Below are 15663 nucleotides of genomic sequence, written 5' to 3' on the forward strand. Positions count from 1 at the left end.
ATCAGAGTCGCAAAGGGCTGTTGGTGTTGCACATCCCATTTTCCAGCAGCTGCCTGCCTCTGGAATGAGAAAAGGAGTACACACTCTGGAAATGCCAGAACAAAGGCTGGAGAACAGAAATGCTTACAGATCCCCACTGCAGTATTTGTTTTCCAAGAATCCTTGGTGGAACATTGACACTTAATTCCTGAGAAGACGGAATCTCTTTGATAACGTTCACTCCCACTTCCTCCTTGTGACAGCCATTCCTGGCTCTGAGAAACACCTACCCATTCCTCCACCACCTCCCTTTCCAGCACCTTAAAGACCAAAGTCAAACCTTGTTTTTCTCCTGTATTATTTTTCTAACCCCTTGAACTAGTTTTATAACTCTAGCTGTATTACTCTCCTCTTGGCTGGCTTTGAAATGCCCTACAAATTACTTTTCTGATAAACTCCTGCTAGGCAAGGAGTTTACTATCACTTTTCAGCATTGTTAGCAACCCCATCCCTTGTTCTCAACTCCCGGCACTTGGTGTCTTTTAGGGGACAGGAGCACGTTACGTTTGGCAAATTAAGGGTCACTTGCTAGGGTAACTGTGTCCTGAGTCTTAGCACACTACCAGAAGGCCTTCTAGTCTCCACTAGCCTAACCTTCATGCAAAACACATATGGAGACTGGTGGAGGAGAGAGGGAGGCTGTTCCTATCACATAGGACTTTAAGTAAACGTACAAGAAAAGGAAAAGTCTTTAAGAACTAATGGGGCCCAGAATCTCATTTTTCTATCTCTCTTTGCCTGATGTTTAGATCACAAAGCTGAACATAAGGGATTGTTACTTCTTTTAGCTTCATCTGTGTATTTAGCCCGGTTCTGTTGGGATAGACTATCTGCACAGAAGCAAGGCAAGTTTGAGACAAATGTGCTTCCTTACCATCTGAATCTAGCTGCAGATGCTGTATGTCAGTCTCACGGTTGCTGCTGTCATACCTGCCTAGACCCCTTTCCTCTCCCATTAGTCATCTGAAGCTGCAATTTTTTAGTGTGAAAAGCATTCTTTATCCAAGAGGAATAAGATGTATTATTTAAAAAAATTTTTTTTATGTTTATTTATTTTCGAGACAGACAGAGCATGAACGGGGGAGGGGCAGAGAGAGAGAGTGAGACACAGAATCCGAAGCAGGCTCCAGGCTCTGAGCTGTCAGCACAGAACCTGATGTGGGGCTCGAACTCATGAACTGTGAGATCATGACCTGAGCTGAAGTCAGACGCTCAACCGACTGAGCCACCCAGGGGCCCCAAAGTGTATTATTTTTAGAATGTGACTATTCACTGAAATAGAATGTTCCCTTTCACTGAAATAACCAGATGCATGAATTTTGGTTTAGATGTGAAAGTTCCAGGACTGGACTGAGGTTGAGTTGTGGTTGAGATCTGAAAGTCGTTTTTGAAAGTTGAGTGTAAAATCTCATACTCTGCATCTTGTTCAGCCCAGATATGGTTCCAAACCCCCTAAGAGAGGTGGTGGGAGTTTCAGATGTCCTCAGAACATTGTCAAACCAAGCTGGCCTCATAATACTCCAGTTCTGATTTTCTACCTGCATTCACTTAGTCTCTGATTCTTCCCTCAGCCCTCAAAGAGCTTTCTTTCAAAGAACCTGTGCAGTGCACCCTGATCACCTTGAATCACAAGAAGTAGAGGAAAGCTTGGGATGGAGCATGTCAGGAGCTCCCCCCACCCATCTGTTCCTCCCCTGCCCAATATACACATCCCAGTAGCCAACTATTCAGTCCTTGCTACCCGTCTCACCTCTCAGGAGAAAGCTGGCCTTTCTGCACACAGAAGCAGAAATAGATTAGTGGAAAATGCACTGGATTAAGCATCAGGAGACTGACTTCTAGATCCAATTTTACCCATCAGTGGCCGTGGAATTTGGAAAAAGTCACTTAACCCCTCGATGTCTTAGCCTTTTTGTAAAATAAAGAGAGAAATACCTATTCTTCCTCTTCTTCCTGAATTTCGTAAGGTTTTTGTGAGGGTCGCATGAAACAATGGAGGGGAACGACCTTTGGAAGAATATAGTGCTGAACCTTTGCACGTATTGCACTCCTACAAACCACTTCCAAGCTACTAGGACTGTTTTTATAGGGTTATTTCATATTTTTACCAAGGGTGGGGCTGTCATGTCTGGGGTAAAAGCCAGCCTCTAGAAGTGCTATCGATGCTCCTGGGTCTTAAAAAACCCCAGGCATGGGGTATGACCACAATCTATACAAAATTTATGGCCCTTAAGCTCATTTTTGAAGCTTTCTACCCTGCAGATTGTCTCTGGGAATAGATTGCTTTTCCAGTCCTGCCATTTCCAGTTAGTCTTAAGATTTCTGTTGCCTCGAGTAGGCCATGGTACAGCCCAGTAAGAGGGTCTTAAAGTTCAGTACCTGAGCCACTACTTGCTACCATGTAGACTTGGACAATGCACTTGATATCTCTGAGACTCAGTTTCCTCCTCTGTAAAATGGATAAAATTATATCTGACTCCATAGGGGTATCCTGAGGACCAAAGGAGACATATAAATTATTACTAGATGCACCTGCCTGAAGGTGTGTTCCAAAGGCATTTTAGGATCAAACTAGAGATGAGACCACTGCTGCAAATGCCAGTCTTGCCAATTGTGCTGACTCCACTGTCTTCCCTGACAACCTTGGTGCCTCCTGCAGGGAACATCATTGGCTCTGGGATCTTCGTCTCGCCAAAAGGTGTGCTGGAGAACGCTGGCTCTGTGGGCCTTGCTCTCATTGTCTGGATTGTAACTGGTCTCATCACAGCTGTGGGAGCCCTGTGCTATGCTGAGCTTGGTGTCACCATCCCCAAATCTGGAGGTGACTACTCCTACGTCAAGGACATCTTTGGAGGACTGGCTGGGTAAGAGGACCCACAGAGGCCTGTGTTGTCTAGAAGCCAAGGCCAGTGGTTTCCAATGTGCCTAGGAGAGCTAGAGAATAGGATTCCTCTTTTGCTTCCCTGTCATGGTCACTAATGTAGCTGTGTGTCCCCTTGATTCTTCTGAGGATGGCAGAAGAACCAGGTTGTAGTTTTTACCTCTTTGTTGATTTCAGTGGGCAAGATTCTATGAGTGGTAACAAATTGGGCTTTGTGACAACTCTGACCATAGACTCACAGAGAAAGCACATCACAAAACAAAGCCCTTTTGTTTTACAAATTAGAGTGACCACCTAAGAAATGGGGTACCCTCTTCTCACACTATCAAGGATGAGGCCTCCCAGCAGAGTCAGCCCCTGATCTTGAATTTCGTCAGCTTCTGCAGCCCTGCTACTGAGGAGCTGAACCCTTACCAGGGGGCCAAGAATGTGGAGGGCACTTTCCCCTCATGCCCCCACTCAGTGCCGCCCCTGGCAGTTGCTTAAAGTGGCCACACCCTAAGCATGTCCTGGCTGTCAGAATTCTCAGGTTGCCTATTTTATTTTCCACCACTGGATTCTAGGAGCCAGGGCTCAGAGAAGAGATTATAAAAGGAGAGGGGAGAGAGAAGAATGCCGAGACATGTGTTCGCACTAGCAGACACTTAGCTCCTCGTCGTCAAACCACTTTATTGTCATTGCAGAGGGCCAACTGTCTCATTAAGCAGGAGTTGGGGTCCTCAGCATCCCTGAAATGAAAAGGAAACGTACCCCTTTAGCCCACCCACCTCTACTGCCCAGTGACTTGCCCAGGTTTCTTTTGATGACTGCTGAATCCCTGCCATGCATGTCATTGGGGCGGGAGTCTCTGTGGCTGTCTTGGGTCAAGTTCTGTCCTGTTCCCCCTTCAGGTTCCTGAGGCTTTGGATTGCGGTGCTGGTGATCTACCCCACCAACCAGGCTGTCATCGCCCTCACCTTCTCCAACTATGTGCTGCAGCCTCTCTTCCCCACCTGCTTCCCCCCAGAGTCTGGCCTTCGACTCCTGGCTGCCATCTGCTTATGTAAGTGCCATCTGGGCCTTGCTCCTAGGACGGCCTCTTTTGGCCTTCCTGGTGGTCCGCTTGTCTCTGATTCTCCTTCCTCTCCCTCTTTCTTTCCTTCCCTCCTTTATTTCCACACCCCCCCCCCATTACTTTTCCAACATGTGTGCCTTGGATGAATTGATTATGCATATAATTATCTGGTGTTAAAAAAGAAGAAACTAGGGTGCCTGGGTGGCTCAGTCGGTTGAGCATCTGACCAGCTCAGGTCATGATCTCATAGCTCGTGAGTTCGAGCCCTGCGTCGGGCTGTGCTGACAGCTCAAAGCCTGGAGCCTGCTTCAGATTCTGTGTCTTCATCTCTCTCTCTGCCCCTCCCTCACTCACGTTCTCTGTGTGTGTGTGTGTCTCTCACATTAAAAAATTTTCAAAAAAAAAAAAAAAGAAGAAGAAGAAGAAGAAGGAGAAACGTAAATAGCTGCTCAGGGGCACAGTAATTTTCACCGGCAAAGTTCTTTACATCATACACAGCACTTTCACCTATATTATCTGATCTGAGCCTCATGACAAATCCATGAGGTAAGCGGAGCCAATATTATCACTTTCCTAGAGCAGGTAAGTACAAGAGCCAGGCAAATGAATACTCAAGGTGGCAGGCCCTGAGTGGAGCCCAGATCTCCTAATTCCTTCTCTTTCCAGCACATACACTGTGGAGGCTCCCTGATGCTTTCGGAAGATTTTTTTTCTGGCTTCATCCATCTCTACCTCAATCTGCCAGTTCACAGCTTAAAACTCTTTGGGAGGAGAGTGTAAAGCTGTGAGTTGGGAGAAAATAAGTGCATCGTCTATGGTCTCTACCCTTAATATGCTTTCTACCTAACTGGGGAGAAAAGCCACAGAAACAGGTTCTGTAGTAAGGATTCAATTTCAGTAAAATTTCAGAGAAGGGGCAGGGGTGCCTGGGTGGCTCAGTCCATTAAGTGTCTGACTGCTGCTCAGGTCATGATCTCATGGTTCATGAGTTCGTGAGTTCAAGCCCCAGAGTTTGCTTCAGATCCTCTGTCTTCCTTTCTCTCTGCCCCCACCCTGTTCTCTCTCTCTCTCTCTCAAAAATAAACATTTTTTAAAAATTCAGAGAAGAAGGAAAGATGTTTGTGAGCTGGAATAGATTAAAGATGTGTGTAGAGAAATTCTGCAACTCATATTTTTAGGAAGTATCAGGGATCTCAATAGATTGAGATATTTTATATATTTTAACCAAAAACTAATTTTTAAAGAAAATATTTGGATTTTTTCCAGGCTCCACTTTTTGGAATTAACATGATCCCTGCCTTCTCGTACCTTTCAACACACATACACTTAGCTGAAGGCAGTGACAATCTGGGCCACACTTTTTCTCAGATCTTGATGTTTTCCCTCTGTCAGGGTGGTGGGAAAGAAGAGGAGGGGTCACTTGCCCACCCCGAGGCCTCTCACAGGGGTAGTCTCCTTGGCAAGCATGCCCTCTTTGGCAGTGGTATACAGCTCTAGGAGAGACCCCTACCATCCAAGCAGGTGGTACTATGGGGCCAAGATACTTATTTGGGGTATATTCCCTGTGCTTGGTCAGGCCTGCTCATGGCCCTAGAGGCAAAGGAATGTGGACTCCAGAACCAGGTTGCCTGAGGCTGCATCTCTGCACCACTTTCTAATTGTGGCAAGTGCTTGGCAAAGTTCCCCACCCCACCCTGCTGTGAGATGGAGGTTGTAATCCTGCCTGCACAGGAGGTCATGGTTGTAAGGATTGCATGAGATAATAAATGTTCTTAGCACAGGGTCACGTAGTCACTGAGGGTGGTCACTCAGTCCTTGCCTGCTAGCTGGATCCAGAGCTGGGAGAGGTGTGGGGAGGGGGAAGGTGGCATGGGAATGCAGGAAGAGTTGCTATTTCTGCCATCAGACAGGTTAATGGAGGTAGGAAGGAGGACCACATAAGTGCTGGCCACTGCTCTTTCAGTGTCTCGTGCACACAGCCTTGGCTTCCTTTTTCCTGCTGATACTGCTAAAGTATCTCAGACAGGAGGCCACCCTTACTCTCCAACAAGAAATTGACAACCATGAGACTGGTCACTCTGTCCCCACAGAGAAAAACCAGGCCACACAGTGGAGTTGCCTTGGCAGCTGACCCCACAGCCTCCTTTGCCTTCCCCCAAACTGCCAAGGGTAGCTGATCCCTTGTGCCAGGACCCTCTGTAGTTGTATAGCCCCATAGATACCCCCTCAGGTCAGACAAGGTTATCTCCTGCCTATAGCCCAGCTCTGGAAAGACAGCTGTGCCTTGTCCCCTCCACAGCCCACTCCTCAACTGGACACTGCTAGCACCAAGCCAAGGAGGAATTTAGAAACTCTGATGACAAAATGACAAAGTCCTCTCCTCTCCCAATTCCTGCCATTAAAGGTTCAATAAAGCTTATCTGACCTGTCCTCTGCCTCCTAAGTAGAACTGCAGGGAGATTATCTCCAACTTAACATTGGTCAATCTTGTTCTCCAGAGACAGGAATTTTTCATTGTCCTTGAGCTAGGTATTCAAGTACTTTTTCACCTTCATAAGCAGAAAAATCTAAAACCCAAACTTATTTCTCCTTATTTCTTTTGGCGGAAATGGAAAATAGCTCCTTACCTAACCCCTTGTGCTACCCACTTCTTCCCAAATGTGAAGGCCATGTGGAGCCCATGACCCCTCTCCCGGCAGGGGTGTACGTGCAGACATAGCCACACACTCACATTTTCTCACCAGATGCTACCAGCTGCTTTGAGTCTGTGCAAAGAAAGTTCTGTTTTCTGGTTTGTTGAATACTTTTTTTTTTCCTGTTTTTGGAATCCACTTCTATAGGCCCTCTAATCATCTCTTAAGGTATTCAGTGAAAAAGGAACCAACTGTCCAGAAGGCTTGATGGATGCTACTTTCCTTAAATGCTATTATCTTTTATTCCAGCACCCTGTCCTCTTTGCAGGTGCCAGGCAAGCCAGCTGTGTAAAAATAGGCCCAGTGTTCTTTGGCAGTAGAGCCAAGAGTGGCCCAGTCTAGTCAGGTTTTTGAGAGAATCAGTAGAAAGTTTGGGATGGTCTGAATGTATTGAAATAAAAAGTTCTGCTTTCTGCTGTGTCATTTTGGTATACTGATGACAGGCCTAACCCACTGTAGGATGAGAATTTTTAAGGCCACCCTCTGTGAAGAGGTATATCATGGAGGGAGCAGGAAGACTGGGTGGGGAGCCTGGCAGGGAGACCCCATGGGCCCCTGGCTGGAGTTGGCCGTGGGAGGGAAGAGATGAGGTCAAGTCTGGTTCTGTGTTGGGGCCAAAATAGATCAGATGAGAAATGGCGGTGGAACAGCCAGTTGGGGGTGGAGAGAACCTGCTATAACTGGCTTGCCTGCTAGGAGCCTGGCAGGTTGGGGGTGGGGGTGGGGAGGGAGAAGGAGCTGCAGAGCTGGATCTGCTTATGCAACTGCAGCTGCCACTTTGAGTTATTCTATTATGTAGGTCAAAGCTGATTATTCACTGCTGAGTCAGCAGAATATCCCTTGCCACCAGGCAGTAAGAAAAAAAGAATGTATTTTACATTCTAATTAAATGAAAAGCCTTTCTCCCTTCTCCAGAGTGGGAGGAAGGACTTAAGAAAGAGGGGGAACAGGAGGTGTTGAAACTTGGCTTTGATGCCTTCTTCTGTGATTTTCTTGAGTGTTTCTCTTTTCTTTCTTTGTCTTTTTACTAATTTATAAATGACTATATTCTCTAGGTAAAAGATTCAAGTAGTTATATAAAGTTGGTCGACTGTGAAAACTTCCCCTTACTGTCACAGTCTTCCCCTGCCCAGTGGCCGTGCTAACAGTTGATAGGTATCTTTCTAATTCTAAATAAAATGCATCTCTCCATGTATGTGTCTGGACATATAGACAAACATATTGACAGGTTATTTCTGCAGCTTGCTGTTTTATCATTTAGTTATATCTTTTGGCAATTGCCTGAGTTTCTAGTTATAAACAAAGAGGTCCCATTGACACTGAAGGAGCTTCAGGTGTTCTGGGGTCCCCCATTTGTGCTTCTTGCTTCCTAACACTGGGTTTTCCTTTGGGATCTGTCTCCCTCTCCTTGGGACTGGGCCACCTTTCACTCAAGCAGCTCTTGGTCTCCTTCCTGGCTTTGGGAGCTAGGGTCATGTCCAGAAGCTAAAGTAGAATTTTTTCTTCTCATTCAAGTACCCTTTCCCCCCTGAATGCCTGTCCTAAAAAAAGCTCCTTCTCCTTTCTCACCCTGAGGGGACAAGAGTGCGCTGCATGCATTTCACAAGTAAAAAATGCTTCTTATCTTATTTTCTCTCTCTACTGAGATTCCTAAGAGGCTAGTGTTTTAGGGCTTCAGATTTCTCCTCCTCCTCCTGCTTCTGCTTTTCTCCTTTCCCTCCTTCTCCTCCTCCTTTTTTTCCTTCTTTTTCTCTTTCTCCTTCTTTTTCTTCTTCCTTGAGCAGCTTGGAAAAGAAAGAACTTCACTATTTGTGTAATTTTTAACTCTGATTTGCTCTGCAATTCCTCTGTGGAAAGCTTCCAGGTCCTTGATGCAGGATGCTATGATAGATAAACGTGTGTATTGTTTTGCAAGTCTCTTGCAAATTAATACCTTGACATCAGAGGGTTCTAGTCTTTCCTAATTTCTAAATCCCTTAGTCTTGGTTCATTTTCCTTTGAGGTTTCTTTCACATTCTCTAACCCCAAATTTATCTCCATTTACTAAACCTGTTGCCTCAGATGCCTGGACAGCATTGCTTTCTTGCCCTCCTTAATTCCCGGAGTTCTCTGGATGTCTCATAATCCTTATATGTATGAATCCAGACAAACAGACTGCCCAGATTTAATCCATGTATATCCAGGTTGTCTTCTTTCCCCATACATCGTCTAGCATACAGGCGTTCCTGGGTGGCTCAGTCTGACTTTGGCTCGGGTCATGGTCTCACGGTTCATGGGTTCGAGCCCTGTGTCAGGCTCTGTGTTGACAGCTCAGAGTCCAAAGCCTGCTTCAGATTCTGTGTCTTCCTCTCTCTCTGCCCCTCCCCTGCTCACGCTTTGTTTCTCTCTCTCTCTCTCTCTCTCTCAAAAGTGAATAAACGTTAAAAAAATTTTTATTAAAAAATAAATAAATAAAATCTAAATACAGTTGACCCTTGAACAATGGAGGGGTTAGGGATGCTGACTCCCTGAACAATTGAAAATCCACATATAACTTTGACTTCCCAAAAACTTAACTACACTTAGCCTACTATTGACTAGAAGCTTTACCAGTAACATAAACAGCCAATTAACACATATTGTGTATGTTGTATGGATTATATATACTGTATTCTTACAATAAAGTAAGCTAAAAACATTAAGAAAATCATAAGGAAGAGAAAATACATTTACAGTGCTGTGCTGTAACAAATCCACATTTTAGCGGGCCTGTGACGCTCCAACTCATATCGTTCAAGGGTCACCTGCATATTGAAAATCTCTTTAATTTTTTACTCAGTTGTCAATTTGACTAAAATCTCGTTTTTCATTTTTATGATTCATAGAGACTAAAATTATTTTGTAAGTGGCTTTTCAAAAAAGAAAGAAACTGCAAATCTATCAGTTAATCACCATATTGAGCTCCAACACTGAGGGGCGATGATAAGGCATTATTTTATAGAGTCTGGGAAGAGGTTAAAGGCTAATGAAGACATTGGTGTACAAACAAATAATTACAATACAATGTGATGACAAAAGTGTGTGCAACACAAAGAAATGTCCTTCAAAGTTGCCAGAGGAATGCTAGGTAAGGCTCCCAGATTGAGCCAAATCTAAAAAGGTAAGTAGGTGGGCTCCAGATAGGCATGAAATAGAACAGCCAGGTAGAGGGATGGGCACAGGAAAGACTTTGTGTCAAGAGAGAAATGACATGTTGGAGAAAAGCAAGTACTTTTGTGTGGATGGAGCCCAGGAGAGTGATAGGAGATGAGGTTGAACAGGTGAGAAGGGCCCAGATCTCGAAGGATCCTATATATCATACAGGAGAGAGCAGGCTTCATCCAAGGCATGGGGAACCACTGAAGGATATTGAGCAGATGAGTAACATGATTAGGCTCACATCTGAGTGAAGACTGTGACACTTGAAGCAGGAAGACGAGTTAGCAGGCTAAACATTTGTCCAGGCCAGCGAAATCCTGGCCTGAAATAAAAATGAAGTTACAAGGTGACAAAACCCAGAAAGATTTAGGAGTAGAATCAGCTGGACATGGTGATTGACTACTAAGAAGGAGCTATGTAGTTTATCTAGGATGAATCAAAATGAAATGTTTCAACTGTCTAGTGTTTGTGATGAGCATTCACAATGTGTTCTCTCTTTCTGCCTTCCACCACCTCCGCAAAGCCCTGAGGAGCACTGAGCAGGTCTTTGGCTGGAAGCCTTCCTCAGGGTGGCTACCCCAGGTTGTTGCTCAAAAGTCTGCTGTAGAGCAATACAACCTAGAAAGGAGTTGGGACTCTTGGGAAGCATTATATAAACGAGAATCTCAACACTTTGTTCATTCAACAAAGATTTATCAAGTGCCCATGATGTGCTAGATACTGTTTGAGACACAAGAGATACAACAGTAAACCAAAAAACCTCATTCTCATTTGCGGTGGCAGCAGCAGGAAGTTGAGACTTAATAAACATTTACTGAGTCCACATGTGTGTCTTCCAGGTACCACAGGGGATACAGAATCATTCAATTATTCTCAAATAACTGAGTGTCTGTTCTGCTTCAGGGACTGTGTTAGACATGAGGATACTTCGTTCCTGTACCAAGGAACCCACAGTCCAGTGGATGATTCTGACAAAGACACAAGGAATTTCAGTTCTAACTCATAAATTCCCCAAGAGGACAACATCCAAGCAGAGCTAGATATAACAGAAACGGGAGTAGAGGCGCCTGGGTGGCTCAATCGGTTAAGCGTCGACTTCAGCTCAGGTCATGATCTCGTGGTTTGTGAGTTCGAGCCCCACATTGGGCTCTGTGCTTACAGCTCAGAGCTTGGAGTCTGCTTCAGATTCTGTGTTTCCCTCTGTCTCTGCCCCTCCCCCACTCACGTTCTGTCTCTCTCTCTCAAAAATAAATAAACATTAAAAAAAATAAAAAAAAAAAGAAATGGGAGTAGGGATTGTGGTTGAGGAAAATCTTGGAGAAAATTACATATAAATTGAGGAAAGACCAGTTGGAGATAGGGCAACATTCAGCATGGAGAGAAAAGTGGAATGGGATGGGACAGGGAGAATGTTACAGCAGGAAGGATTAGCATGTGCCAAGGTCTAGGAACAGGAAAGAACATTCCCCCTTAGGGGAACTTCAGGTGATTCAGTATAGCCACAGCATAGACTAAGAGGTAGGAAATGTAGATAGAAGTGAAGACTCAGCCATGAAAGGGCCTTCTGGGCCATGCCAGAGAGATTGGGCTTTACTCTAGGAGCAGTGGGACAGCATTAAAGGGTTTCAGAAAATTGATATGATCATATTTACATTTTAGAAAACTCATGGCTGCAAGAGTAAAGGATGAATTGGAGAGGGGAATAAGATCAGAGGCAAGGAGACCAGTTATAATGTGGTTACAGGAATCCAGGATAGGGATGACAGTGATATGAATTAGGGATGGAGCTGTGGGGGTATACAGAAATAGATGTATTTGGCATTTACAAGGTAGAATTTACAGGACCTGGTGATTATGGTGATTGGGGAGTCAAGGATGGCACATTCTCATTGGAATGCAAGTGAAATAAATTGAGGATAACACTGGATTATATTTTAATGCCTTGTCATTGGTGTGGTTCATACTGTGTTGAGTTGGCCCATCTGTCTCTCCAATGCTCACGATTCACTTCCCTTCCCATTCACCCTTCCCATTCACTCTCCAATACTCATGATCTGTTGCTGAGACTTGAGGAAGGCATTTCATATGCTTTTGGAATTCATTCCTATAATGGCAGAGTAAACACCTGCTCTTCAGTGCCATTTCACCTCCTCCCTGCCCTATAAGACCTCTGGAGTATCTTTTGTGCCTATTACCCTCATCTTAACACTTCTTTCTTTTTTTTTTTTTTTTTTTTTATAACTATATATTTTTTTTTTTTTTTTTTTTCCAATATATGAATTTTTTTTTCAAATTGGTTTCCATACAACACCCAGTGAACATTTCTTATGAGCCCTCTGGAGTTTCTTTCTTGTATATTACCCTCATCTTAACTCTTCTTTCTTTTTTTTTTTTTTATTTTAGAACTATCTAACTTTTATTTTATTATTTTTTTCCAATATATGAAATTTATTGTCAAATTGGTTTCCATACAACACCCAGTGAACATTTCTTAAGAGCGATCCAATCTTGAGCTCTAATAAGAACAACTACCAATAAGTGCTCTATAGTTTATATATCATAGTAAGCAATTACAAATATCGCAGCAAATTCTAGAGTTTGGATCTAGAGATCCATTGGTTGTTGGACACTTCTGTCCATTAGTCTAAATCTAGTTCTGTTCTCAGATCAGTTTCTTTGTCTTCTTTTTAGTTTCAATATGCTTCAATTCCTGGTCCAGATCACCTCTTCTTTCCTGGATTCCCATAGTGTCTCTTCTAGTCTCCAGCTTTCACTCTTAGACTGGAGTTTGCTGTTCAAAGGGTCCAAACAGCCAAAGTCCTGGAAATTGGGGAATGAGGAACTTGTTCCTGGGAATGTGTCCAGCCCTACTTGAGAGAGTAATAAATGGGATTGAGGCTTCCTAAAACAGGGAGTTTTCTAGTAGTTCAGCTTCCACTAGGATGGAAACAGCTTGCTAACTTTCTCAAACCAGCCTTGCAGATTAAATTCTCCTCTGGCCTTTTGTTGCTGACTTTGTTTTACCAAGAGGAGCCAGAGCCTGTGGTTTATGAAGTTCACATTTATTTCACATACCCAAGAATATAAAACTAGAAGACTACTGGGAGTGGGGCCTAATGTAACAGGGAGTTTTGGGGTAAAGATGAGAGGGAAGATTTGTTTTTGAGAGTTTAACAAGTATAAGTACTACCTGCCATTGGAGTAGGGTTATAACTGAACCAATCCTGGGAATTTTGCAGCCTGGGTCCATGCTTATAAGCTTCAGTGACACCAACAGAGCCCACAAGTGTTCTAGTCCAAGAACCAACCAGACCTCCCAAGACTCACACCCTTTCCTCCGAGGCTGAGGGTGATGAAAAGTGAGGCTAGCCCTCTTGAGCTCTGTGCAGACCCCACAGAACCTGCCCCATTCCCTTTCCCATTTTGTCTGGGAGGCATCTGCCCTGAGAATTGGGGGGATGAGATAACAGGAATTTTTGAGGCCAGTGCTGAGACAATAATGAGTAGGATTAAAATGTAACTCTCAGAGGTGGCATGGTGCACTAGGTCTGTCTCCCCTGCTTTCCAGCTGCTTTCCATTTTTCTCTCCCCCCACCCCACCCCATCCCTACCCTAGCTCAGAAGCCATGTTTCGTTCATGCTGAAAAGAGAACTACTCAGCTCTTGGAAAATGCTGAGCTGGGAGTTTGGGCTTCTTGGCTAAACTAAGTCCCAGATGGTGATTCAGCAGAAACTCCAGGTCTAGCAACTGGCACGGAGGGGTCAGGATAAGAAGGAAGGGGAAGAGAGAGCCAGGGAGGGGGGTAGGGCAGCATGGGTGGGAGCTTAGCTGGAAGAATGCTTCCAGATGTAAAGGGCTGGAGAAGGACAAAACGTTACTGTAGCATGGTGCAAGATCTGTTTCACAGCCCCATTGTGGACCTTACAGAAGCTGGGATCAAAGCTTGGTTTATAGGAAAGGGCTGCTTTGATTGATTTTGGTGTTATTGCTGTTGCTTTGTTTTGATGTTTTTGTCTTTCATCAGTCAAGTTATTTATACTTACCATAATACCAGCCTTTGTTTTAGATAGGCAACAACTTGAGACTTTATAATACAACTCCTCACCCCGTGTGAAAAATGTCTCACCCTGGGTGAACAGGGAAGGATTCTAGGAAGCTGGCTGTGTCTTTCCACTCACACCCCTTTCCCCCCAGGTCTCTCTGAGGACTCATAGAAGGAAAGATAGCTCAGTCTGGCCCGTGTGGGCAAACCTGGAACCTTATCAGAGCCTTGGGTTGTGTTTGTTAGATCTCAAACAGGGCTCTCTATTTTCTTTGCGTATCAGTGTCTTTTGGCAGCTGGCACTGGTAACCTCCTAGTTCTGGAAATGGCTGAGGTTAGGCAAGCCAAGCCCAAGCAGTCTCTCCACAATTAGAAACACGTGCCCAGATCCTTCCAAGAGCAGGACGGGAGATGTAGCCAAGGAGCCCTGTCCAGCCTATCACAGAGCTCAGTGTCACCACACCCCCTCCTGCGGGCTGAGTGCTCACAGGCTTGCTGCTCCAGCCTGGGCACCGGAGGGCTGGTCTAAGGGGCGTCACCTTGCCCCTTTTGCTCCAGGTCTGGAGGGGAGGGAGTTAGGGGGAGCTGACAGAGCATGGCGGAAGGCGGAAGGAGGAGAAGTGTGTGCCCCAGCAAAAGGTGAGACTAAGAAACCAATGCCTATGACCCAGGTGAAATTTATGGCTGCTTCAGAGGTCTGGGAGCTCCATCCCGGAAAGGTGGTTATTTTGAAGCTCTGGAGAGGAACAGGGTGTTCTGATTTCTACAAAGTGGCGTCACAGCTTCCCCTTTCAGCAGCTGTTTGCTTAGTGCATTATATCTTTTTTCTGTCCTGGCCTTCTCTGTGCTGCATCTCTCAGGCTCTTTCTCCCTTACTCATATCGATGTGTACTGTCCCTCCTCTTCCTTCCTCCCCACTGTTGGCTCTCTCTTTCCCTCTCTTCTTCATCACCTGTCTTTATGGACTTTGACAAGTCTGGGCATTTCCCCCCACTTTCTACTGCCTGTTTTCTCTTATCTGAAAAGACAGAGAGGCCTAGTTCTGGAAGTGCTAAACAAAAACAAGTTGTTCCAAGCTGCCTCCAGCCCATTCCTGAGAAAGGTATGAGACAGCAAGACCAAGAAATCCTAAAGAAGTTCCCAGAGTTCAAGAGAACAAGTGATGGTGACATTGACAAGGGGCCAGAGAAGGGGATACAAAGGCAGAGAACCAAGACTGCCAGTGGGAAATAATTTTCTAAAGCTCTAGGAGCAATGGAGGCGACTCTTTTGGTTTCTGAGGGGTAGCCATCTTAGTCTTCCCCTTTGCCACATTGGCATCTCATTTCCTGCTAGCCTGAAAGCAGACTAGCTAGTATCTTCAGGTCACTTCAGAGTGGCACTTCAGCAATGATCTTGAGTACCACTGACAGGAGCAGGAGAAAGAGAATGTAGGAATGGGCAAAGGGAATGCAGGGCAATGTGTATATGATAAAATAAAGGCTGATGTAGTGGGAGAATAAGCAACTGAGAAACTGGGGGCCAGGAGGACATTAGTTGGGGTCTTACTCCACTCTGTATAAAATGACGTCCTGAGTCTCTCAGGTCAGTTCCTGGCTCTGATTGCTCATAAGGCTAGAAATGTGCCTCTAGATAGTAGGGCAAAAGCGTCAAACATTTCCCCCTAGTTTGGGGGCTTTCTACAAGGAGAGCCCCAACTAGTTCATTCTTCTGAGCACAGTTCTTTTTCTTTTTCTTTTTCTTTTTCTTTTTCTTTTTCTTTTTCTTTTTCTTTTT

At 44.8% G+C, this 15663-nt stretch overlaps 1 protein-coding gene across 1 annotated transcript in view; it reads left to right on the top strand.

Moving 5' to 3' along the window:
- The window catches only part of SLC7A8 (solute carrier family 7 member 8), a 52984-nt gene that overhangs the window by 13929 nt on the left and 23392 nt on the right, over positions 1-15663 (top strand). The window contains exons 2-3 of the mRNA XM_049613093.1: positions 2699-2903; positions 3811-3962. Of these exons, the coding sequence (XP_049469050.1) occupies positions 2699-2903; positions 3811-3962 (357 nt within the window). The remainder of the gene's footprint in view (positions 1-2698; positions 2904-3810; positions 3963-15663) is intronic.

The sequence above is a fragment of the Panthera uncia genome (genome assembly GCF_023721935.1).
Source record: "Panthera uncia isolate 11264 chromosome B3 unlocalized genomic scaffold, Puncia_PCG_1.0 HiC_scaffold_1, whole genome shotgun sequence".
NCBI lineage: Eukaryota > Metazoa > Chordata > Mammalia > Carnivora > Felidae > Panthera > Panthera uncia.